At 60.0% G+C, this 25,357-nt stretch overlaps 1 protein-coding gene and 1 long non-coding RNA gene across 26 annotated transcripts in view; one reads left to right on the top strand and one right to left on the bottom strand.

Annotated features, from left to right (window-relative positions):
* PHLDB1 (pleckstrin homology like domain family B member 1) overlaps positions 1-22,169 on the bottom strand; it is a 45,303-nt gene extending 23,134 nt beyond the window's left edge. For 12 of the 25 annotated variants that reach the window (XM_032356297.1, XM_032356301.1, XM_032356300.1 and 9 more), the window contains exons 1-9: positions 19,818-19,974; positions 16,476-16,556; positions 15,675-15,798; positions 14,564-14,734; positions 7,346-7,471; positions 4,543-5,891; positions 1,862-2,134; positions 1,305-1,445; positions 1,053-1,190 (exon numbers count right to left, since the gene is read on the bottom strand). In XM_032356297.1, the coding sequence (XP_032212188.1) occupies positions 1,053-1,190; positions 1,305-1,445; positions 1,862-2,134; positions 4,543-5,891; positions 7,346-7,471; positions 14,564-14,734; positions 15,675-15,798; positions 16,476-16,556; positions 19,818-19,862 (2,448 nt within the window). In that variant the 5' untranslated portion in view covers positions 19,863-19,974. Of the gene's footprint in view, positions 1-1,052; positions 1,191-1,304; positions 1,446-1,861; positions 2,135-3,171; positions 4,002-4,542; positions 5,892-7,345; positions 7,472-10,138; positions 10,308-14,563; positions 14,735-15,674; positions 15,799-16,475; positions 16,557-17,759; positions 18,282-19,817; positions 20,233-21,504; positions 21,724-22,057 lie in introns of those variants that run through there. The other 13 variants (XM_032356320.1, XM_032356319.1, XM_032356318.1 and 10 more) reach the window with 11 other exon arrangements.
* LOC116598087 lies at positions 10,423-17,760 on the top strand. Its single transcript, XR_004288947.1, has 3 exons — positions 10,423-10,534; positions 16,678-16,858; positions 17,623-17,760. It is a non-coding gene; the product is annotated as an uncharacterized LOC116598087 (long non-coding RNA).
* Positions 22,170-25,357: the final 3,188 nt, after the last annotated feature.

The following is a 25,357-nucleotide window of genomic DNA, read 5'->3' as shown; positions in this document are numbered from 1 at the left end:
TGCACCACCAAGTCAAGTTGAGCTGTGCCCTGTCCATTCCTTTCTGATCAAAACCCTGGAGTCCCACACCAAGAAAGGAAGGAGGCAGAATTAGGTGGGGAGAGGTCAAGGGCACAGCGGTGCCCCTGGAGTTAGTACAAAAGCAGGCGTGGCTCAGCCCTGCCTGGGTGGCACCGGCAGTTAGGGGCATGCGGAGAACCCAGGACAGTGATTAGAGGGGGCGTTAGTGCAGGCCCGATTGGTAAGCATGGAGTTAATTTTGGCACAGAATTTGGGAGTGTGGTTTTGGGGGCCAGAACCAAAGCTCCAAAAAAAGAAAAAAAAATGGGGAGGGGGCGGTGTCAAAGAATTTTTAAGACTCTCAAAACTGGGATAGGAGGAAGATGCTCTTAAAAAATTCAAAAGGAAAATTAATTCTTGGAAAAAATACTGTCCAGTCCAGAAAGAGGTGGCCCCTCTCCACACTCGAGCTTCTGGCATGTGGTTGAGCATCTGGGGCCTGGCGGCAGGGCCGCTGTGGGACGGAGCGCCCCCTGCAGGCCGGCACGGACTCTGACGGGGCAGGGGCGGGAGCCGGGACCACCTGGGACGGGAGGCTGCCGTTCCTGAAGGCTCTGGGGAAGCAGAGACGTGAGGGCCATCTCCCAGAGATCACATCCTAAGCACCCAAGGCATGCCCGGAGGGAAACGTTCTTTTGATGGAGGGACCCCATCCCGAACCACTTCCCAGCACCAGCCTCTCAGGCTGTGCTCACTGCCCCAGAAGTGGCTTTGGCACTGCCTAGAAGGGCCACCAAGAACCGCGAATGGCAGGCGCCCAGAGGTAGCACAGAGACCCAGACAGAGGAGATCCCAGTCCCCAGCCCAGCCCCTGACAGTGCCCTTCAAGCTGGTACCTTCCACAGAAGACAAGGTCCCCTGCCCCAGGCGACACAGGCACCACCAGGTCTGCAGGATGGCTGATGAGGGAAGGGGTAGGAGGCCTAGAGGAGGCACTGCCCCGCTCCCAGGCCGCCGGGAGCCAGCGCCGGGCCAGGCCAGCTGTGCATTACCTTGTCCCTCTCCTTCTGGATGCCGGTCTCCAATGTCACCAACTTCTCCTGCAACTGGTCCATTGCTTTCTGCTCCTTCTGCAGCAGCGCTCGCTCAGCCTCCCTCTCCCCCTGCAGCAGTGCTCGCTCCATTTCGGCCTGGGGGCGACACCGAGGTCCCCGGCAAGGCGCATCAGGGCGGGTGATCTCAGGCCGCTCCGGAGGCCTTCATGCTGTGCAGGGAGGAGCGAGGCCCGGGCCCTCCTGGCTCACCTCTCGGGCCGACTCCTGCAGCTGCTGCTCCAGCTCCTTCACGCGGACCTTGAGCTGCTCCACACGCCCCAGCACCTGGGCCCGCTCCTCTTCCAGGGCCAGCACCTCTCCTTGGAGCTTCGTGCCAGGGGCATCTTCATGCTGTCAGGGAGGGAGGCCATCAGCTGTGGAAGCGTGGAGCTTCCCCCATCAGACTCCGGGAATGGAGCCCCATTCCTCAGGGCTCAGCTAGACTGAGAAAGGAAGCCAATTCCCCTCCCTGCAAGGGAAGCCACACCCGCTCAGGTAAAGGCAGCGGAGGTTCACCACTGAACCAGAGGGCCAGGCCTGGAGGACGCCCCAAGGAAAGGCGGGTCAGAAAGCATCTCTGTAGCCTGGGAAATGCACCAGGACAGCCTCACTTCTACACCTCTCCTACCTAGTCTCTTCCCAAACCTGCCCCTTCGGTTACCTCCCACACACTGAGCCTTGGCCTCCACATGGAGGCCTCCTCTGCCCCCCACTGCCCCCCAGTGGGTCGGACCCAGCCCCTCTCACCAGGTGCCCCTCCGCCCCACCTCCTGCTGGGTGCTCTCCGTGCTGCTACACTCCTCCTTGAGGTTCTCCTCATCTGAGCGCTCCACGCACTCCCACAGGCGCTGGGTGGCCCCTCCAGGCTCCTCGGCGTTCCTCCCAGTGGCCCCTGAAAGGCCTCGGGAGGGCCTCCGGCCTGCCAGCGCCAACGCTGCAGTGGCTTCCCCAATGCTGGGCAGCTCCCCAGCCTCAGGCCCCCCGTCGGCCCGGCTGTACTCAGCACACAGGTTCAGGATGGTCTCCAGGCGCTGGCGTTCCTGGGGACAGTGCACAGAGCAGGGCATGAGAGGGAGGGAAGGAGGGAGGTCGGGTCCTCGTGGAGCTGCAGCCAGGCTCAGCGAGCCATCAGAAGAGAGAACTAGGACCTAGGTTCTAGGGGCTCAGAAGGAAGTCAAGAGAGCCCCAAACCCAAGGCTGGAAGAAGCAAAGGGAAGGAGGGTGTCCCAGGAGCAGGCAGGAGGAACCAGGCCACTGTGCCACCTGCCCACGTGGCTGGCCCCTCCCATCTTCCTGTTTCCTTTCCCTCTTCGTTCTGTTCCGAGGGGGCTTCCTTGGGGACACGCAGCAACCCAAGCCAGGGAGCAGGCTAAGGACCACAAGGAGATGCTGACAGACACGCAGGTGCTCGGGCTGACTTGGATCCACAGCCGTCTACACACACAAGGGTACACAGACCCCCCACACACACACACCAGTCCTGACCCACAAGGACACAACACGTGCGTGCTCTGTGCATACACTCAGGCAGGCCCACACAGACACCAGCCCTGGCATGCACGGACGCACGCCGGCACACACTCACACCGATAAACACAGTCTAGCGTGCAGACAGGTGGGCACGGACCTAGACGGGGTGGGAAAACAGGCCCACAGGCAGCTGGGGAGCTCAGGTTCCCGCAACACTGCGCTCAGCCTTTGTACAGCAGGCCGAACAGACCTGGGACACGGTCCTCCTCCTGCCCACCCCAGCCATAAGGCACTCAGGCAGCCCCCCACGTCTCACCAGCCAGGTGAATTGCTGCCGGCCCTTGAGCACCCAGGCCCAGCCATGAGCGCTCCGAGTGCCTGCCACCATCCACCCCCACCCCACAAACAGCCCCAGCCGGATACCTCTCAGGGGCCCATGGGGTCAAGGAGGGACAGTGCAATCACGCTCACGATCTGTGGCTCCCTCTCTCATCCACAGCACCAGAGTCATGAAGCTCCACCCCCTCCAGGTGCCCACGGTCCTGCAGGGGACCTCAACCTCAGGGGTGTCTCACTGCACAGTGTGGCCGGGACCCCAGACACGTACCCAGCTTCTCTCCTGCTGCCTCCTCAGGTCCATGTCAAAAACAAAACCAGGAACAGAGGCTCAGCACCCGGGGAAGCTGGGCCAGTGCCCCGCCCCTGCCCCAGGACCCAGATAAGCAGCTGGCTGGAGGTGGGAAGGGCCAGGCTGGCGGCCTCCAAGATTTAAAGTGGCAGGTGGGACAGGTCAGGGCTAGCGATGAGGTGTGCCCTGCTGCCTGGGCGTGGGGAGGCTGGGGCCCTCACTCTGCCTTCCCAGATTCACTGCTCCCATTCCAGGCTGAGCCCCCAGGGCGGTCCAAGCACGCTCCTCCTGGCCAAGGCAACAACAGTGAAGACGAGATAGAGCGCCAGAAAACACTGGGATCCGGCCTCATTGCTCTCCTCTCTCCCCAGACAGGACACAAACACACTGGCCAGCGCCCTCCCCTCACCCAAAGCGGTCCCAACGTCTTCTGAAAAGCCCTCCAGACAAACCTCATTTCTGGTTCTCCTCAAACCAATCTCACGGTCGCTGGGCCCCCCAGCAACCCCGTGCTGCTCACAATCCATTCTCCTGTCCGCGTGTAGAGCCCCCATGAGCTCCCTGCGCTACCCACTATCCGGGGAATCCTGGCCCCCACCCAGCTCAGATGCGGCCTCCAGGACAGCTGCCCAGAGCCACACCCGGCCCCCAAATGCAGCCACATGCGCGCACGCCAATGCACACAATCACAGTCGCACAGGCCTGGGGCCGCCCTTCCCTGCCACCCACCTTCCCAGATGATCCTGCCTGGGCCACAGTGAGCAGCTCCCACCATTTGAAAAAAAAAAAAAAAGAAGAAAGAAAGAAGGAAATTTTCTCAAGAAAAAGGGGCTTTTCTAAAAAAAAAAAAAAAAAAAAAGCAAAAATAAAAAAATAAAACAAAAAAAAAACAAGCCTTGGAAAGACAGGAGATTGCAATTCCTGCTCTGTCAGAACTTGCTGTGTGACCTTGCACACACCTATTCCCCTCTCTGGGCCTCAGCCTTGTCATCACTAAGCCCGGCTTCTCAGACTGAGAGGTGCAAGGCCTCACCAGAAATATGGTGTGTTTTCGTATAGCTTTGTCATAGGTCAATAACACAAAATTCAATTTATACATTAAAACAAATGCTGTGTTATCAAAAAAGAAAAATTAACAAGAACTTAAAATAAAGACTTTGAGACTGCAAGCAAAGTTCTTCAGGGCACCAGACCCTGGAGCTACAGGTCACTAAGGTGCCCCCTGGAAGCAGAAAAGCAGGAGAAGCCCAGGCCCTTCCAAGCACCCCCCCACCACCGGGCCAGCTGGCCTGCCCGCACCCTAGCAGAGACTCCACTGTGGACAGTGGTGCCTCCGCGGCATCCGCTCACCAGCCTCTCCATCTCCTGCTCCCAGAGCCGTTCTTGGCGCTGGCGCCGGTGGTACTCCAGGAGGTCGTCCTCATTGTCACTGATCTCTGTGATGCTATTTTTCCGCTCCCGAGTGACAGGCACCCGCAAGTCCCCACTGGACAGCTTCCTCTGGGCGCGGGGGCTCTGGCGGGGCGAAGCCCCTGTCAGAGAGCCCAGACTGTAGGCTGGGCTCAGCCTGCCGCTGAAGCTGCCCTTGCGGGGTGCCAGGGACTCCCCAAGCGTGGGTGAGGGGCTCCGTGTCCTCCGGCCCCGAGCCCCCAGGGTCAGTGAGAAGTCCTCCGGCGAGGCCCCGTGGGCGGCCCAGCGCCGGGGCCGGGGGCTGTCTGCTACTTCTCGGGGGAGCTTGGGATCTGGAGCCGTCCTGGTGGGCATGGGGGAGAGTACCCGTCGGGACAGAGAGGGGCTCAGCGGAGGGAGCTCTCGCATACTGTCTAGGCCGCGCCGGCCCAGGCGGGGACTCTCGGGAGGCTGCAGGGTGCGGGTGGCTGACCCGTCGGAAAAGGTTCGGCCCACCAGCTGGCGCGAGGGGCTGGTCGTCAACACCCGCTCGGTGCCCGGCAGCTCACGGAAAGGGCTGGGAGGGCGGTCCTGGAGTGTGCCAATCTTGTTTCGGGGAGCAGGGACTGGAGGCTGGAACTTGGGGCTTCCAGGAATGCTGGTGGGTTGGCTTCGGGCACCGGAAGCTGGGTACTCACTCAGGCTGATGGCCACCACAGGCAGCTGTCCTCCCAGCCGGGGGCTCTCGGTGGCTCTGCGGGCCTCTGCCAAGACAGTTGCTGCAGGGCTGTCTGTCAGCAGACCTCGGAGGCCAGGACTCGGAGGCCTCTCATGACCCCCCTTCCTGCCCAACCGGGGGCTCTCAGAGGCGCGGGCACCACTCGGCCGGGACTGTGGGGGCTGCAGGGCCAGATGGTAGCTGGAGGAACGGGCGGGAACCAGCGGGGGCATGGAAGGTGCAGGCTCCTGCCCGCTGGGTGAGTGGCTGGCGCAGCTTCCACTGCTGGCCGGTGAGGAGAGTGGAGAGAAGGCTGGAGAGGTGTTCTCATAGCTGGAGCCCACAGACATGGCACCAGGGCTGGTTGGGGGGGACAGCAAGTAGCGCCCACCATTAGCCATGGGCGACAGCGGGGAAGTCGCGGCAGGCTTCTTGCCAGCAGCTCCAGGCTCCTCTAGCACCAGTGAATCCATGATCTCTTGCAGGTCCTTCTCAATAGAGCTCACCAGCGAACTGTGGCTGGCACAGGCGGAGGGTCCCCGGGTTGCAGGCTGTGTGGCGTGGTTCCCATTCACCAGGCTTTCGGACTCTGCTGTGAGAAAGGCAAAGATGCCTCAGACCCTCGTCTTCAACTCTGGGGAGCTACAGGTGCACAAGAATGCGGGCGCTCTCCGACCTTCTCCTAGCAGGGGCCAGAGGAGCCAGGTGATCTGGGTGCTTCTCTGCCCCTGACCTGCTGGGCAGCCTTAGATCACCTGCCCTAAGTTCCCCTCTCTACAGAGGAAGGGGATGGGGGCTGTTCTGCTGGCTCCGACGTTTTCTGACTCACGGCAGGGTTGCTAACAATGCTGGGCACTCCTAGGGCTGCTGGTGGTGGGCTCACCCCGAGAGGAGGGTCCTCCCTGCCTTGGCTTCCCCAGGCTCCCAACCCTCTCCTTCAGGAAGGGCAGGCAGACATTCTGTAAAGGGGCTGGGGGCATGCTGTGGAGCTGGCAGAAGTCTGGGGTGGGGGGATCCAGTCTAATAGGACAGGAGGGCCTCCCAGCTCAGCAGCGGAACCCAGGGAAAAACACAAACCCAACCTTCGGCGCTGGGCAGGAGGCGTGCCCCACACCCCTCTGTGCAGTCGGAGGGGAAGCCAGGCTGGCCTGCAGATCAGTGCCTCCAATTATCAGCCCATTAAGCCACGCCAGCAGGAGCCTGCCTTTGCCCCGCCCCAGGCCTCACCAACCAACCAGAAGCCCCTGGAACTGCTGCCCGGAAAGTGGGAGTGGCAGGACGAGGCGAGGGTGAGAGCCGGGTAAAGCCAGCCAGGGTGTGGGCTGGGAACCCAGGCTCCCAAGGGGCTCACCGGACAGCCACAGGTGACACAGGTGGACACCCGTCCCATTACCACACTGACACTTGCCATCCCACAGCCCTCTGAATGCCTGTGCAGAGTTTTGGGGGCTGGGCTCACTGGCGGCCTCCTGGTCTCCACCCAGGCCCACCCCCCAGGCAGCTGGGTTCAGGGGCACTGGTCCCCTGCAACAGGCACCAAGTCTCCTCTGAGCTTTGGCAATTCACACACCATCTGCAGCCGGTCCGCTGGGCAATCAGCTGGCTTGGTCTGGGGGAGGGGCAGGGCCCACAGACCTAATCACCAGCAGGTGGGACCCACCAGCACCTGCACCGGTTCTACCTAAGGCTTCCCTCCTCCCCCTAAGGCCACCGTCAAGGGTGAGGTTCCCAGTGGTGACACAAAAGGCGCCTAGTGGTTAGGGTCCCAGACACTGAGGTGGCATCTTCCGGGGCAGTGGGGCTGGCAGAGCCCTCTGTCCCTTTGGGCACATGATTCCCCAATCCCAGCCAAGCAGCACTTCTTGGATCTCTCCCAGTAGCCAGACAGCCTGGCATCCTCCTCCCGCGGCCCAATGGCAGGTGGCAGCAAGCCTAGATGGTGGGTATTGTCCTGCCCTGACACCACAAGCACGGCTGGAAGGGGCAGGGAGGAGGGCAGTCCAGGAGTACCGCCAACCCAACCCCCGGCCCCAACTGGGCATCTACCTGAGCCAGGACTGTAGGGGGGCCCTGGGGCCCGGCCCCCTGCCGGAATCATGCTCTTCATCCACTTGGCTTCGGCTGGGTGGTTAAAGCGGAGGAAGGTGGACTGGCCCAGGCACAACATACAGCCTACAGAGAGAGCAAATGCTGAGAAGGGCAGACAGGGCTGAGGCAGCGTCACCCCGAAGCACTAGCGGGCTCCGGAGAGCCCCGCCCCCCCACACTGTGCGTGCCACAGTGGCAGTGTGCAAAGAGCACTGGTGTGTGAGTCCCACGTCCTAACTCTCATTGCTAGTGGTGAGATCTTCGGGTGAAGTCACTTCCCCTTGGAGTCCGGTTCTCTCGGTAGAGAAACGAGGACAGAACCACGGACCTTGCAGAGTTAGTAAGACAATGTCTGAGACGGCGTCCTGGGATCGGAGGTTCTTCAGAGAACAGAGTCGCCCATGTCCCCCCTAAGCTGTACCAATGATCCATCCATCTGCCCCTTGGGCGGAAAAGTCAGTCTGAGAGGCAGCAATTTCCAGGATCAAAAAAAGCTCTGAGACAGGGGACAGGGAAAACCCATGAATCAGTTAGATGCCCCCCAGAGAAACCAGAATTTGCTTCCTGGCTCCCACTCCTTATCACCCTCCTTATCATTGCGTGGCCTAGGGAGAGCCATCACCCTCTTTCTCTCGGACAAAGCACGCTCTGGCCTGACGTCTTCCCGCTCCTTGGTCTTCTCTGGAATCCAGCCAAGCCGAGGGCCAATGGGCCCTGCCTCAGCCAAGCACATTCCCAGGCAGCAGACACAAGCCCAGTCCTGCCCAGTAAGTGCGACTCCATGGAGAGGGGAGGGTGTGTGGGCGCCAAAAATGTAGCCAGGGGCACCAAGAGTGTGCACAGCAGCAGGTGTGCCCACGGGCACCTGAGCCTGGCTCACGGCACTCCTTCTCCTGGACAAGCCACAGGATTCCTGCAAAAGATGCTGTGTTGGGAGACACCAGAGGCCAGGGCCCTCTACAACCACCCTCTCAACTTGTCCACACCCATGCCCCCAGCCTATTGACCCAATCTGGTGCCACTTGGCACCCCCGAAGCTTCATGCCAGTCCGAGCTAAGACTGGCAGGGAAGTCTACATTCCTGGACGCTGAGACAGTTCGGCTCAGGCAAGCCACAAGGGCAAGGGGCATCCAGGCCACGTGGATACCGTGGCAGGCCCCCCATTGAGAAGCTCAGAAGCCCCCCCCACGCTGGTGGGGAAGGGGCTAGCCAGCTGAGCAGTCCCTAGCACATAACTGGAGTGGGCAAAGCCACCCACTGCTCCGGCACGCCCAGAGGCTCTCCCAAGCGGTGGGCACCAACAATTCTAGAGACTGATGGGTGGTCAGGCGAGAGGGGAGCCTACCCCACCAAGCCACCAATCAGAGGAGCTGATTCCAGAGTAATCATAACCGGAATAAATAATAGCCAACCACACTTACACCTAATTACAACCACAGCTGTTTCAGAACAAGCCCTGCTGGCCCCTCCCCCTCCTTTCAGCCCTTTAACAAGCTAATTAATAACGAGTTCGCAGGGTCTAGACAGACCCACTCAATTCTAGATTGATGGTGAGAAGGGGTGGGAAGGGGTGCGGTGGGGTAGGGTGGGGGAGGATATGGGAGCCTCATCACACAGCCCAGTCTGGACAGAGGTGTGGAGCCTGAGTGGATTCCAGCCCATCCTGCCAGGCCCACCCAAGGAGGCAGTGGGCACCCAGGGACCCTCAGCCCTGGCTTCTACAGCTGAGAGCTCCCTGCCCCCTCTTCTGCCCCTCAGCCTCCTGCACTGAGGGGGTGTGGCCTGGCTGCCTCTAGGCTATAAATAGGTGATGCCAGGCAGCAGAGCTGGATCTGTATTAATAGAGCGGGCAGGAGGGCAACAGGCCTCAGAGCAGCTCCCTCCTGCCCAAATTAACTTTCTATTTGAACTCAGGGGCCCCAAGCATGGCCCCAACTCTGGTCCATCCTGCCCCAAGGGCCTGCCTAGCCTGTTTCTGGGAGGAAACCTCCTTGGGTCCACTCCTGCCCGACACCTCCAAGGGTCAGCCACTCAGGGAACCCCAAGAACCTCTCCTCCCCGTTAAAGTTGTGGTCTGAGCCCCCATCCCGAAAGGGCCCAGCTGTGTGTGTGCAGGTGGGTGGGTGAGAAGCTGCACATCTGGTTGGGGGGGGGGGGTGGAAACCAGGGCAAAGGAGAGGGCGGATCCTATCATCTGTGAGAGACACGGAGGGGAAACACCACACACGAACACACTCTCCTACAAGCTCGCACATATACCCGCGGCCAGAAACACCCAGAGAGGCATACAGGCTCCCGCACTCGCGGGCTGACAGGCACAGCTCAGCTGCCACACAAACGGAACGGACCGGCCAAAGGGAGGCTGGGGTGCGGGGAGATGCGAGGAAGGGCCCCCGCCCTTCCATCAGAGACCCCTCTGGGCCCAGCACGGGCTTCCCCGTCCCCATCAGGACCCCTCTACCCCTTCCGGAGGCGGGTCCATGGAGGGGACTTCCGAGCGCAGAGGGAAGGCGAGGTCTGGCCGGCCGAGGGGTGGCCCCGAGCCCAGACCTCCCACTCACATGTGCAGGGCACACATGCCATCGATTCTCACAGCCCCCCCCCCCAGCTCCCCAAGGTGAGCCGGACCCCCCCACACACCCGCGGTCGAGTCCCCCCATCGCAGCCCGCAGACGCCCCTCCCAGCCCCCTGCCCCAGCCCCTCTGCGCCCGCTGCCCGGGAGCGGCGGCCGGGCGGGCGGAGCACTCACCGGCGAGCCCGGACCTCCGCAGCGCCGGCCCCCGCTAGCTCGGGCCCTCGGGGCTCCCCGCCCGCCCCGGGCCTGCGAGGGGGCGGGCCGACCTCCCGCGCCGCGGGCCCCGGGCTCGGAGCAGCCAGCCGCCAGGCAGCCAGCAGCCGCCAGGGCCCGGGGAGGGGCGGGCCGGCCACCGGCGGGGGAAGGGAGCCAGGGAGGGAGGGACAAAGGAGAGGAGGAGGGGAAGAGGAAGTGATGGAGGAGAGGAGAGGGGAGCGGGATGGAGAGGGCGGGGCGGGGCGGGAGGGTGCGGGCGGCCAGCGGCCCGGGGACTCCGAGGCGGTGGGTGCGGGAGCAGAAGTGAGACCGGGAGGACAGGTGCGGGGGAGGTGACGCAAGGAAAGGTAAGAGGTAAGTGGAGGCCGGAGGGCGAAGCGTCGTCGGGAGGCAGGAGTGAGGAGAAGCAGGGTCTCCCTGAGAGCCCTCTGTGGCTGGCCTCCCAAGAGACCTGGGAAGGGCCAGCCCCGCTGGCTGGTCACCTGGGGCCAATCACACCCTCTGGCCTCAGATCCCTTATCTACCCATGAGGAGGTTGTCCTCATTGACAGCAAAGGTTAAGCTCCGACATTCCATGGCTCCCGGGGCTCCAGCTAGGTCACTAGGATCAGCTCCTGCCCTCCCCGTGCCACTGTGACAAGGTCACTCCTGGGCTGGGAGTTCAGGCCCAGGCTGGGCAGCACTGAGCCTCCCTCCCGTTTCCATCCTAAACACCTCCTCTTCTGCCCCTGCTCCCCACACTCCCAGCAGCTCAGCTCACCCCCAGGCTGGACCAAGGTGCTATCCCTTCCCAGCCAGCCTGCTCCCCTGGGGCTCCAGAATCGAACCTCACCTCCTCCCAACCCCTACCACCAGTCGTGCTAGTCTGCTGGAAGAGCTCTCCCACCCCAGTGAGGCACCCTCCCACCTGGAAAACACAGTGCCATCTGCCTCTGGACACCTCTGGACAGCTCATTGTCTTCCAGAGACCTACCCTCTGGACACCAGAACCTTAAGGGACACACTTTCTCAGACGCACTCTATATGCTCAGAGCTCCCACGCCTCACACACACCAACACACGGACACCACACCTTGGCTGTGCACACTGACACACACAAACACACCGTCTCTGACACGTGCTTATTCTCACCCCCATAATACCCCTCTTGGTTACACACTCATTCAGGCACAGACATCCTTCCACTCAGTCCCTGGAGAGACTCTGGAATCAAAAGCCAACCTCCTTAGAGAAAAAAATCATTTCTCCACCCTTGCTAAACACCTACCCACATTGCCATACTCCACACATGCTCACGCACACACGTATCTCACTCTCCTGAAGGAAAATGGGAGAACCATGTAGGGTTAAATGCAAAATAGGGGGAGGCTTTAACCAAAAAAAAAAAAAAATCTGCTCAGGAAGAATGATTCATCGGTCTGGAAACTGTGACAGCCAGCTGGACAGACCCAGACAGACACGGAGGATACCCGCCAGTGAGAAATAGGGCAGGAGGCAGGCACAAAGAAGGGAGCAGCTAGGAGTCTTTTTGCTTTTTCTCTCCTTTTGATCCTTATCTTTTAGCAGAGCACAGTTGGAAGCTTCACTCCCATTTCACAGAAGGAATAACTGAGAATTGGCTAGGAGAGGAAGAGGCTCAGTGTCCTGGATCCCAGAGGGAGCCGGCAGGATTACTCCGGAAACCCAGCTCCCCGACCACATTCCAGGGAGCTCCCCCCTTCTGGCCTTCACACAAGACCCTACCCACCAATGAAGGGCTTAGGGAGTGAAGGAGACGTGGAGACTAGGCTGGCAGCGAATGCTGGGAGTGGACAGGGACCTACTGTCTAGACAGCCTGGGCCCCGAGCCGTGTGGCTTTCTGGGTCCTCCCCTGATCCGTCCCCTCCCGGAGCTTTCATGTGGTCTGGCGCTGTGGTCCCAGGGTGGGGCAACCTCAGCCCGGTTGAGATTCCTTCTTGGTTGAGATTCCTTCTTGGTTGAGATTCCTTCTTATTTTCTTGCTCACATTCCCATTTCCAGCTCTTGCTCCATAAAGAAGAGGGCAGCATGAGGTATGCCAGAAAACCGGGGTAGGGAGGTGGAATCGGGCTTGTCCTCGCTTCCCTCCCGTCATGCTGCAGTGTCCATGGCTTTAGTGAGAGCCAAAGGCCAGCTTCTGCTTTCTGCCTGCCCCCCCAACCCCCCGGGCCCAGGCAAGGTCCTGCTGGAAGAGCCTGTCACCGCCATCTCTACTCCTCCTGACATGTGCCTATCCAAGTTGCCTCTGGCTGGCACAATGCCCAGAATGACGCACCTATGGACGGCCTGGCCCAGCCGGAATGGGCTCCTTGTTCTTTGTAGGGTAGCCCTCTGTTTTCAAAGAGGAGGGTCCTCCTATGCGCCTGGGTTGGGGAACGAGACAGGGAACCTGATCCTGTTGTACATATGCCCACAGACAGGCACGGGGCCAGCGAGTTCTCAGATCCACCTGGAACTACGTACATGGACACTCTGGTACCCTCCGTCCCGAGTTCACCCCCGTCCCCCACTGATCCATAAACATAAGGAAAGGCACAAACAGCGATACACAAGCCCTGAATCACAAACACATCCGGAGATATATAAACACACTCCAGTTACACAGACACACAGAGATAGCACACGCACACACCCCCCACCACCCAGTTTCCAGGGAAACGCACTCCCAAGAATGTCCGGAGTGGGGCCAGGCAGGGCTGGGCTTGGTGCCTTGCTCCAGAGATGAGACAAGGAAAGCCTCAGCTCCCGGGAGCCCAGGGGAGGGGGAGTGCTAGGGAGAAGAACACCCGTTCCTTTGTGCCTCTGCCTACCCCTCCCGGGGCTGCCAAGCTCCTGAGACAGGCAAGCCCAGACAAGGAGGCTGTGGGAGTGGGAGGGAGCAAAAGGGAAGGGGGTTTAGGGTCAGAAGAGAGTGGGAGGGTACATACTTGGCAGGGTGGAACCTTGGCTGGGGAAGAGTTAGGGGTCACCGGGGCCACAGGAAATGCCTAAGAATTCCATCTTGACCCAGGCGCTCCCTCTTCTCAGGGAGCTAGAGGATGCTCTGGGCAGACTGCCCAAGAGGGCCCTTCAGAGCATCCGTTCCTGCACCCTGCTCACAACACACATGTGCATGCCCACGAATGCCAGGGATCTGGGGCTGGGGGAGTGAGCTCCGGGCTCTCTCTCCAGCCTCCTTTGAACTCTGTCCCTCCCTCTCCCTGTTGCTGGACCAGCTCACTTCCACACACCCAATCTCCAGGAAGATGTTTTCTGGGAGGCTGAAAGGGACTGTCAGGAACCAGATGGCATCACAGCCAAAGCCCCAGTTTGTGGGGGTCCCTCCCCTCAGCTGGAGGTGGAGAACTCGAGGCCCTAGAAGAGGCAAGGGCCTGCCACTGCTGCTGGTGGACCTGGGTCCCTGAAGCCACGTGGCCCCCTCACACTCCCAAGGGCAGGAAGAAAGGAGTAGGGCAAGTTTGGGTCTCCTGGGTGAGCTGTGAAGGGAGCGGCATCTAAAGAGAGCTTAAGGGCTATGAACAGAAGGACAGAGGGAAACAAAGGAATGAGGGGGATTTCCACTGCCTAGGAGATTTCAGCCAGTAAGACAACGGCGGGACATTAGTCCTCCCGCACAGAGTCAGGCTTGGCCCACAGCTCCCATCCTCACGTCAACACCACCTCTGCCCCCCACCCCAGGCCTGCTTTTCCCACTCCTTTAATGTGACAATTCATTGTATAAATGGATGCCCAGGGCAGACACACCCGGTCTGTCAAAGCACCACCTGGGCTGACCCCTGAACTGCCCAGTCACAAGAACAAGGAGCCCGGTTTTCAGAGCCACTTGACACAACAGAGTGGCCTGTGGCTTTGGGAAACAGGGTGCTAACCATATTCATGACCCCAGAGCTACTGCGGACGCTGTTTTAACGGAGCGGCCATTTCCTCGGATCTCACCTTTGCTCCATCCCCATCCGGAGGGAGTGGCCTCCTTCCCCACCTCCCCGCCTCTTTTCAGAGTGACCCCCTCTTGGCATCATGAAACAACCCCATGGTTGTCCTGTCGTTCCAACTGCCCTCCCTTAACCATCTCACTAATGACCTGACCGAGCACCACTCTGCCTGCCCTTTGAATGAGGTCACCAGGACGTCTCCCCTCCCCGCCAAGAAGTGACCGGAGAAGAAAAGCAGGCTGAAGACAAATCGGGATCCTAGAGGAGTTGGGGGTGTTCTGGAGGCACATGGAGAGGCCCCTGAGCCTCCCACTCGCTCTGTGTTACCATGGCAACCGCCACAGCAGGCTTGCACCCCCCCAATGCCCCTAGCCCAGGCTTTTCAACAGAAACCATTGCCTCTGCCTCCCGCTTGGGGGCAGCACACCTTACCCTGAGTGAGCCGGGTGGGCTGCCGGACAGGGAGCCCATCGATACTGCAGACGTTGCCACAAGGGTGGAGGGTGAGGGTGCCCCGCACGTTCTCGATGTAGCAGTGCTCTGGGGCCAGCCCAGGACCCTGCAGGGAGATGTCCCTGGCTGCGGAGCCAATCACCGTCTTCCCTGAAGACAGAGGGCAAACTGAGTCCCAGGCTGGGCCAGGAGGGCGGCCAAGGAGACAGAAGCCCACCTCCTCCTGCACAAAGGATTGCTGCCTGCCACCGGCCACCCTTTTGGGGCCCCTTTGGTGGTGTCCCCCTTTGGTGGAGAAGGTCAGTGGGAGAAGCTCTTGGCAGGCAGAGAAAACTGGCTCACAGATGGGGAGACCCAGAGGACACAGAGCAGCCAGGCTCTACCGACAGAGAAGGGGAACTTCTTTCCTGCAGACCTTCCGTTAGTCCCTCCACCTCCTCATCCCCAAGTCCTCTTCCTCCTTCATCCTGCTCTCCTGCTCCCCATCTCTTCCCCCCCACTTCTGCACCTGCACCCCTTGCTCTCCCTGGCTCCCCTCCATGCTAAGGCTCTCCCCCTGGCAGAGCCCCTGGGACTGGTATTTGGAGAATGTGGGGAATGTAGAATCACCCAGGCAACAAGTGCAGCCAGGGGAGAAGCAAGGAGGCCAAGGAGGCCAGGCCGAAGCCAGCGGGGAAAGGGGGCCGAGCCAGGGCCTTATCTCAGGAGGTCGTTCCCCCCACCTCCCAGCCCTCCATGCTCCACAGGTAGCTGCTCCCACGCCAGGCATAGGCCTGGGATGGGGCCCCTTCCGTCTTGGCCACACTGGTTGCTAAGAGCAATGGGCTCTCCTGTTTCAGTGCTCTCCTCCTTGTTTCTAAACTAATCTTTAATCCCAGTCATGGAGCCAGATGATCTACCAAAGGGGGCCAGGCAGTCCAGGGAGGCCAGGACAAGGGGGGGCAAGCTGGTGGCGCGGCCTCGCATCTGGGGGAGGCGATCAAGGCTGACAAAGGGCAGAAGGGCCCCCGCGCGTGTCTGGGATCCAGGGCAGAAATGTCTTTAAGGACCAAGGGGTGGCGGGGTGGAGGGGCCGCCCCCCCAGACTTACCTTCCTCCAGAGGCAGAAGGGTGATGGCTGTGCTGAGCCGCCCACTGCCCAGGCTCACCAGATGTGGTTTGTCCGTCTGCACTTTCAGCCCCTTGCCTGTCTCAATCAAGTCCAAGGGCCCCTTCTGCAGGGGGTGGGGGTGAGGGATGAGCAGCATGAGACCCTTCAGGCCAGAACCCGAGCCCCCGAACCCCATCACACCGGCACTCCCTCCGGCACCTGCCCTCTCCGAAGGGCTCTGAGGGTGTCGAAAGGCTCAGCCCCAAATCGTGCATGGAGCATTATTACACTAAATTGAAATGAGATCTGAATCTAGGCCACTAACTTGTCCCACTGGATTTCTCAAGCGTTGGCTTAACTGCCCCCTTTGTCTATTAAGACACAAAAAAGGAGAAAGTGAGAGGAGCAGGTGGGTGCTGGAGAGGAGAAGGGGCTGCTGCAGAGGAGGGCCAATGCAGACTTGTCCCTGTAGACTTGTCCGTGGCCATCCCCTTGGCCACTGCTTGCCTCCGGGAAACTGAATCACAGTGGAGGACAGAGCCTGGGATCCAGGAGAGAGACACAGCCCAGGGTCAGTCTGTAAACCGGCTCCTGACTTCCAAAGGGTATATTCTGGGTGAACCAATTAACCTGATTCAGATAAAGCCTCAGCTGTTAATAGGCTTGGGACCTGGGGAAGGGTGGAGAGGAGCTGCTGCTCTCATCCCTGGGCTGTGGCCACGGCTGGGGCCACGGCTGGGGAGAGGAGCCAAACCCACCCTCTCCAACAGCCCTCTTGCCCCTTGGCCTTGACCTGCTCACCTTTACCATTGCTTGGGTCTTGCATCCAGGGCCTCCCTGGTTCCTGTTAAGAGCGTCCATGGTCCTGGGGCTCCACGGCTCCTGGGGACACAGCAGAAGGCAGATGTTGGCAGGGAGGCCAGGCGGGTGGGGGGCGGGGAATAGGGTCTGCGGCCATGCTCCCAGGGGCGGGGGTGGTACCTGTCACCCTCATTCCCCTCAGGCTCATGCAGAAGAAAAAGTGGAGGGAGCTCAGAGGCAGACACCCAGCACACCAGTCCTCACCCTTGCCACCATAAGCCAAGACCCCTAGAGGCCCCGCCTGTATGTCTATGCTTTCTTGCCTCAGAAATCCAGGAGCTAGGCTTCCGCGGCAGAGGACGCTCAGACATCTGGAGCCAGAGGTAAGGTGGGGAAAATCTACCTCAGTAAGGGAATCCAGGGTCCAAGAACTCCCCGGGGGACACCGGTAGCCAGAGACACCCCCCCTAGGTGGGTGATATTGCTGAGGCACTCCCTTCCCCAAACCCTCTCCTGCCTTTCCCTTTGTCTCTTTTCCCCCAGGGGTCCCCACAGGGTGTCTGCTTAAAGGAGACACCACAGGAAGAACTCAGCCATTCCTGCCTTCTGTATGTCTCAACTCCTACACCTTCTCTTCCCCAAAAAGCAGTCTCGCCCCCAGACAATCAGCGAAAAACCCCTCAGTGGTGACTAATAACAGGAGTACACTTTTCTAGGTTCTTCATCTAATCTGGTGTGGTAGGAAGCTTAGGTCTTTAGAACCGAGGGTAAAGTAGATTCGGGTAAAGTAGATTCGAGAACCAGAACTGAAGCTCTTTCCACGCATCCCTTTCTCTCTTCCTCACAGTTTTGGTACCTTTGGGTACGAATGTGGGCCTGCGTGCCCGTCCCTTGATCATCTTGTTAAGGTGACAAGTTTCCCATTCGCTGTGGACATGGGGCTGGGGACAACTGAGAGAGAGTGGCTCCAGGTGGGAGGGAGACCCAGGAAGGCAGGGTTTCCCTCCACTTTCTCTTCCAACCCTCGACCATGGCCTAGTGACTTAGGAAGTGGGGGCAGGAGCCAGCATTCCAAGGAGTGCCTGACACCCCAGCCCTGGGGCCCAAGGGCCTCAGCCTTAGAGAGTTACTAATTTTACCCTCCCAGCTTCCACCCTTCCGGACCTGGACGACATCATGTCCGTCACCATGTCCACCCAAGCTGGCGGAAGAAAAACCGGAATTGGGCCTGGGGCCCACCCCAGCTCCGCCGGGGAAGAGGGAAGGCAAAGGCGGTTAACCTACACGGAGTTCCAAGCCGGCCTGGCGCCTCCCCAGGAGATCTGGCTGTGGGGAAGAATTTCCAGGGTTAGAGCCTGCCTGCTGTCCTGTTTCCTTACACTCAGGGGAAGCCCTCAGCATTCTCCGAGGAAAGGGACGTGAGAGAGTGGGTTGGGAATGGGGAGTTTACTAAAAGAGGAGTAAGAAAAGAAAAGAAAACAAAACAAAACTAATGGGGGAAGAAACAGCATCACCATTTAGTGGAAAGAGATTTAGGCTGGGATGCAATAGCCTTAAATTCTCACCCTGACTTTATTATTTATTAGCTGCGGGATCTTGGACAAGTTACTTAAATTCTCTGAGTGTCAAGTCATTCTTTATAAAAGTGGAATAGTGACTTTTTCACAAAAGATTGTCTGGATTAGTGCTTGCCTGTGGCTAAGGGTAGATGGAGAGTGACTATAAATGGGCACAAGATTTCTTTTTGGGGTGAGGGAATTGTTCTCAAACAAAACTGTAAATATACTCTAAAAAATCACTGAATGTGCACTTTAATTAAGTGAATTTTATGATAAATATGTTATACCTCAATAAAACTGTTTTTTAATTTTTTAAAAGATTTTATTTGTTTATTTGACAGACAGAGATTACAAGTAGGCAGAAAGGCAGGCAGAGAGAGAGAGAAACCAGCTCCCCGCTGAGCAGAGAGCCCCATGCAGGACTCAATCCCAGGACCTTGAGATCATGACCTAAGCCAAAGGCAGAGGCTTAACCCACAGAGACACCCAGGCGCCCTATTTTTTTAAAGATTTTATTTACTTGAGAGAGAGAGCAAGTGAAAGCACAAGTGGGGTGTGGGGGAGGGAAAGGGAGAAGCAGACTCCCCACCAAGCCGGGAGCCCAAGGCAGGGCTTGATCCCGGAATGGGAGGATCACAACCCCAGCAGAAGGCAGACACCTAATTAACGGAGCCACCCAGGTGCCCCAATAAAACTGTTTCTTTTCTTTTCTTTAAGATTGGAGAGTCAGCTCTTATATTAAATGACACTGTGTGAAGCACAAAGCTCCGTAAACATGCCGGTTATGAGTATGGGTTTCAAGATCTAGAACAAGTCCCTTCACCCTTTTCTATCAAGTTCGTCACCATTACCCTGTTCATTTATTTACGCCAAAGAATTTCAAGCGGAGATAAAGATTGTAAAAAAAATAAGGTTGATGGGGAACAAGACTGATGCGAGGAGAGGAGGAAATAATAATGTGAAGGAGAGGGGGAGACCAGGAGGGAGGTGTGAGGAGAGACGGAGAAGATCCGGAAAGATGTAGAAATCAGCATGTTGGAGGCCGTGGCCCCAGCTCAGAAACCTAACCCAGGTGAAGCGCGCAAAGCTACACCAGACCGACGCGTCCCGGTCGCACAAAGGGGCTGTCCCGCGGCCACCTGGGGGCGCGCTCTCCTCGGACCCCACCCCGGGCCGGGATGGCGAAGCGGCGCTGCGCCCGGGCGCCCTCAGCGGCCAACCGGCTTCCGTGGACAGGGCTACCCACCACCCCCGGCAGTAATTACCCACTCGGAGCGCCCCGCCCGGCCCCGCTGCCAAAAAAAGGCCCCTGCGGCGCAAGGCCGGCTCCCGGGAAGGAGGGACGCGAGGGAGGCGCCGCGGTCAGCCCCGGCTCTCCGGAGCCCTCCCGCACCTCCTGGGGACAGGGCGGCGGGGGCCTGGGAGCCGGGAGCCGCCGTGCAACAAGGGGGGACCCCGTGGCGGGCGAGGCTCGGGCTCCCGCGGGTGACTCCGCCAAGGCCCGGGCCCTCCGGCCTCCTCGCCCGGCGGGCACGCGTGGGCACCGAGACCACGCGGGATCTGCCCGTCCCCAGACCTCTCCGCCTAGTAGGTGTCCAGAGTCACCGCTTGAGGTCTTGGCACCCTAACTAGGGTGAAGGTAGGCCCGAGCAAGGGCCGAAAAGGTCTGTAACCAACAGGCGCTGGAGGAAGTCCAGGCTCCAAATCGGGCCCCGGGCGAGTCCCCGAGCGGTGCCTTGCTCCTGCGCACCCCGGAGTCCCGCGGGGCCGCTCCAGGCCTCACCTGTGGCCGGTGGGGCCAGCCGGACCCTCGCCCCAGGCGTCGCATGGCGGTGGCCGGAGGCCTGCGTGGCCGAGCTGGGACCCTCTCCGCCCGCCGCCGCCTTCGCTTTCCCGACGCACATCCGCCCTCAAGGAAGGGCGGCTGGCAGGGAAGGAGTCGGGACAGGAAGGAAACTGAGGCTGGGAGCCCGGAGGGCGGGGGCCGGGGAAGGGCGTGGAAGGGGGGATATGAGGGCTCAGCGGCGGGACCAGGTGGGTAAGGGGAGACGCAGGGATGGAGGGGCGGGATGGAAGACGGAGACTGAGGGATTGAGAGAAAATGAGAGCTGGGGAGATTGTCAGGAGGGGAAGAAGGTGGGGAAACTCTCCGCGGGACTCCGAGCTGGTGGAGACGGAGGGACAGCGAGGCGGAGGGCCTGGGGGACAGAGAAGGGGATGGAGAGACTGAGAACACGGAGGTCGTCGAGTAAAGGGGACGATGGCCAGGGGCAGCCCTAGAAGGTACAGAGGGCAGTGGAGGTGGAAATGGAGGGACGGGGAGCCAGGGGAAGGGAGGAGCAAGGGGGCTGAGGGCAGCCGCGGCCCTGAAGTTGGGGCGGGACCGCAGGTGAGCGGCAGAGGCTCCAGGGGGCAGAGCCTGGGAGAGGCGGGAGTGTAGAGTGGGGCTCCGGTTCTCCTGGGGGAGAGAAGGGGGTGCTGGCGAGCGCCCCTCTCCGAGGTTGCGGGCGGGGTGGGACTGCCGCCGGGGCGCGGCTCCTCGCTGGCCCGGAGCCTGTGCTGCCCAGGGCCGCCAGGTGGGACAAGGCCGCAGTGTTGGGTCGCCCCGCCCGCCGCGCACGCGGGACAAGCGGCCTTTCTTTGGCCGGGCGGGGAGAAGGAGCCGCTTGTTTACGCGGCCGGGGAAGGGGGCGGCCGCTCAGACACCGCCCGCTCCCCGCGGGGCAGCTGCGGGAAGGGGGGCCCGAGGGTGCACGGGAGGTGCGAGTGTGAGCGGCAGGGTGTGCGGACGGGAACTGCGTGAGCGCGGCGGGCCTGGGGTGTGAGCGCCGGCTTCGCGGTGCCGGGAGCGCTGCGCGTGCGGACTGCGGGCGGAGGTCCCGGCGTGCGGGAGGCTGCCCCACGCGCGACGGCGGCCGAGACCAGGGCTGCGCGCGCGGCCGGCGGGCGCGCGCGTGGGTGACACGGGGTGGGGCGCGCGGTGCATGTCGGCTGCGTGGGATGCCTGACGTGGTGGGGAGCTTGTATTTGTGTGCGAGCGGTCCGATGAGTCAGCCCGGGAGACTCCGGGACGGTTGAGCTAACGGGACCAGAATGCAGCCCCGCCCCGGCTCCCTGGGTACCCCGCCGGGCCAGGCCCCCGCTCATCCCAGCACCCGCGGAAGCGTCGGCTGGCGCCTCGGCAACCCCGCGCCGGGCAGCCCCTCCCCGGCCCCGCCACCCCCAGCCCTTAGTCCCCCGCCGCCGGCCCGCGGGTACTTCCCCATCCCAGAGGAACCCGGATGGCTGGCTCAGCACCCGCCTCGGGGAACTCCGTTAGGGATACGAATCCGGACCCTACGGGCGTGGCAAGAGCCTGGGGCTTCCCTCTCCTAAGCGTGCCCCGTCCGGCCTCCCGGACCCCTAAAGATGCGGGGCCTCGGAGGAGAGCTGGGGAGACCCGGGACGTGCCTCCCGTCTCCTAAACACATCCAGGATTTGTCTCCCGGATTCCCACCGCCTCCGGGCTGGACTCCACACACATTCCTCGTCCATAGAGGCGGCCTGGCCGGGGCAGGAGGGGAGCTGGCCCAGGAGGGTCCCCTCGCCCGGTGCAAGGCTCTCTGCCTGCGGTCGGCCGGAGAGTGGGAGGAGTGCGGCGCGGGCGTACGAGACTCCACGAGTGTCCGCCCGGCCGGCCATCTGGGTGCCTGCAGGAGAGACTGGCTGGGGCAAGGACCAGCGTCCCTCCCGGGGAGGAGCGCGAGGGCCCCCTCTGGCGGCTGCGCGGACAGAGGCTCGGGAGGGCAAAAGCAAGCAGCTGGCAGAAAAGCCGCGGAGCCGGCTCCCCACAAAGCCCCTCTCTATCGCCCCCCACCCCACTGCACTCACCTGGGGCGCCCCCTCCTCCCACACGGTTTCTTCTGGGCCCCCCAGCCCAGAGCTGATCTGAGGGCTCCCGCCAGGCCCTGGGACTTCCCCTTATCCAGTCCCAGCAGCGCAGCCAGCGAGACCCACGGGCCTAGTGGGAGAGAGCGTCCTTACCTCGCGCGGGGAGAGGGGGACACGGGTTCCCTCGCCTTGCTCGGCCGCCGCGGCCTCAAGCTCTGGAGGACACTGTTGCTTTTCCCTGGGAGCCCGCTGAGTGGGAGGAGAGCGAGAAGGTCCCGCCCCCCAGTCCCCGCCCCCGTCCCCCGTCCCGTCCTGCTAGGCCAGCCAAAGACGCCCTTGTGGAACTGGAGCCCGAGGTCCCCCCACCCACCCTTTCCCATAGCAGCACCTCCCCCCAAGGCCCCCCCCACCCCCCGCCTGCACAGCGCCCGCTTTGTTCCTCTCTGCAGCTGGGCTCTCCACTACCATCAACACACGCACACCCCTCCTCCCTCCTGCCCTCCCCTTCCGACTCCCCTAGACCACCCTCCACCCCTAGGCCTTAAGGCTCTTCTGAAAGGGTGTTTCTGACAATTTCTCACTCTCTCCCCCTGCACGCCCCCTTTTTTTTAAAACCTTAGGTGCCTGAGTCCTCCGTAGCTCCCAGTGAACCTCATGGTCGTATAGCCCTCCAGCATGGTCTCAGTATCTCCAGAAAATATCTGCTGAAGGTACCCAGGTACACCCTCTCGTGCTCACCTCCAAGCCCTGCCATGAAGAGCTGTAAATGGGGTTGATAACCCTCCACATCCGGCTTCACAGACTTTTCTGAGAGGTGGAAGACATGTTAAAGTGCCATGCAAAGTGTAAAGCACAGAAGCCTGAACTGAATCAGCATCTCACCTCCATCCATGTAGGTCCATCTTACTACCACCTGCTGACTTAGAACTGGGGTAAGGCAAGCTATAGGCAGACAACTGGGCACACCATCCTAGAGCAATCTGGGTCTCTGTAGGAGTGGGGGTTAATATGGAAGAAAAGGAGGGACTCAGGCACCTGGGTGGCTCAGTCATTAATTGTCTGCCTTTGGCTCAGATCATGATCTCAGGGTCCTGGGATGGGGAAACCTGCTTCTCCCTCTCCCACTGCCTCTGCTTGTGTTCCCTCTCTTGCTGTGTCTCTGTCAAATAAATAAATAAAATCTTTAAGAATAAAGAGAGAGAGAGAGAGAGAGAGAGAAGAAAGAAGGAAAGAGAGAGAGAGAGAGAGAGAGAGAGAGAGAAGGGACCAGAAACCTAAGAGGAATCTAGAAACTGAGCTCGACTGAGGTCATTCTTCATCTCAACCCCCACCCCGAAATCCAGCTTGGACAGTGGATTCTTACCTTGCAAAGCCAGCTCTTGCCCCAGGAGACTGACTGAGGAGACCCTAGGGAGCTGACCTCAGCTAGGCTAGACCTCTTCAACCTGCCCTCAAGGGAAGCCTGAGACTCCTTCTCACTGAATGAGGGAGGAGAAAACCCCCACGGCTTCTAGCTGGGGAAGATAGCAGAAAATAATTTGCCCTCTTTGGGATGAACATATCTTGCTCTGATTCAGTGGCTTCAGTTTGTGCCTTCTTTCCCTAACCCTGGAACAGCAGGAGGCTGAACTGCAGCGGTCTTTGGTCACTCATTGACAGGGCCAGCATTAGCAGGGGGGCCCCCCACTGCTGGAGGCTGGGACTGACTGGAGCCAGGCCGTGGACAGGAGGGGGGAGGGGAAAGACACTTTGCACTTACCAGCTGTGGCTAACAGAGGTCAAACAAGCAAGGTTCCAGCAAGCATCGTGGGTACCAGGAAGGCTCAGAATTTGGGGGATGGGGAGGAAGCCTCTTATTCTTCCTCTCTTCATACTGTTTGAAGCTCATGAAAAGTGTTTTGACTCTGGCCACCTTTCATGAGACAGATCACAACAGTAAGTTTCAGACTATTCTGGTAAAAGAAAAAGAAACAAAACCCAAACTATTGTATCCTCGATGCCAAGACCCAGCATCTGAGGGAAGGGGCTCTGATTGGGGTACCTCAGAGTCTTTTCACGTAACTGTTTCACAACTCCCCGATCTTCTTTACCATCCCGGTCGGGAGGAATTTCAGGGAAGGATGGAGCCTGCCACAAAGCAGCTGATCTGAGGAAGCGGGTGAAACAGCACCCACCTTCTCTGTCCTCCCACTCAGGGACCAGCTAACCCCAACGCTCTGTGCAATGTGTCCTCCTGCTGGGTTGAGGCCCTATGTTCCCACAGTTAGAGCACTCAGGGGACCGGGGACCTACCGCCCCACCCTCCACCCCCTCCCGCTGCACATCTGGAGCCCATCAAAAAACTCAGTGCTCTCTCGCAATTACGCAAGAGGTCGAGCAGCTGGGAGCTCAGGAAAGGGGGAGGAAGAGAGAAGAAAGCAGAAAACAGCTTTCCAAGCATGCTTCAGACTTTCCGAAGTGGAAGCAGCGGGGAGAGGGCAAAAGCTGGGTGTGGAAGGAAGAGTGGGTTTGCAAAGGCTCTGCACTTGGCTATGAATGTCAGGAGTCTATTTCCACATCCCTCCTGCCTTCGCCTAGGCCCTCTTCCCACCTCTGTCCCTCCTCTCGCACCGTGCTCCCTCCAGCCCCAGGAGGAGGCAGCTGTTGCTGATTACAGCACGCCAGCCCTGTACAGTCACATCTTCTCAAGTTCTCCTTTCTGGCCTCTCTGGACCCTGAAGTCAGGCACCATTGGTGTTGATGCGGTGACAGCAATGAGGCCAAGTGACTCCTCCCTGCATCAGACTTGGGGAAAAGTTCAAACCTTTCTTCAGCAGGAGTTCTCCCCTAAAAATTGCACAATCCATGCTTAGACCCAAAGCTGAGAGACATGGGAGCTGAGTGGGCAGTTTGGGTCACGGGGGAAGACTGTCTCATCTACATCCGTGTAGGCTCAGGACCTTCCTATGAGCTGAATAGAATAAGCACTGATTTGGGCAAAAGAATGGGAAACAAGACCCATTTCCACTTCCCTCATTGCCTTGACATTGTAATGCCTCTTTTTCAACTAGCAACCTGATCACACCGAGTTCGATTATGGGAGATTTTGAGAATTGGACTAAGCCCTAAATAACCATTTAGCCCCTGCCCTATGAGCAGCAAGGCAAAAAAATCTGTCTGTGGGGGGTGGGGGGGGGTGAGAAGTGACCCGAGCTCCTGAAAACTGGTTTTCTGAGTGTCTTGTGTCTGAGTGGGCAGCTTAGTTTGGAAAGGTACAGCCTTCCTAAGGTCTAGTGCCACGTAAACCCCTAACTCCCAAGGGTAAGACGGGAGACCAACACCTGGGGGAGGCTTTCTAACCTTGGGTAAGAGCAATGTACAGCACGCAATTGCTGTGGAGCTTCTAGAACTTTCAAAGCTCTGTAGCCACAAACAGATTTACCAAAGGGAGCGTGGGGGGAGGGAGTGGAGGGA

The sequence above is a fragment of the Mustela erminea genome, chromosome 9, assembly GCF_009829155.1.
Source record: "Mustela erminea isolate mMusErm1 chromosome 9, mMusErm1.Pri, whole genome shotgun sequence".
Taxonomy (NCBI): domain Eukaryota; kingdom Metazoa; phylum Chordata; class Mammalia; order Carnivora; family Mustelidae; genus Mustela; species Mustela erminea.
Note: the sequence above shows the minus strand (reverse complement) of the source record. Positions and strands in the feature narration are given on the sequence as shown.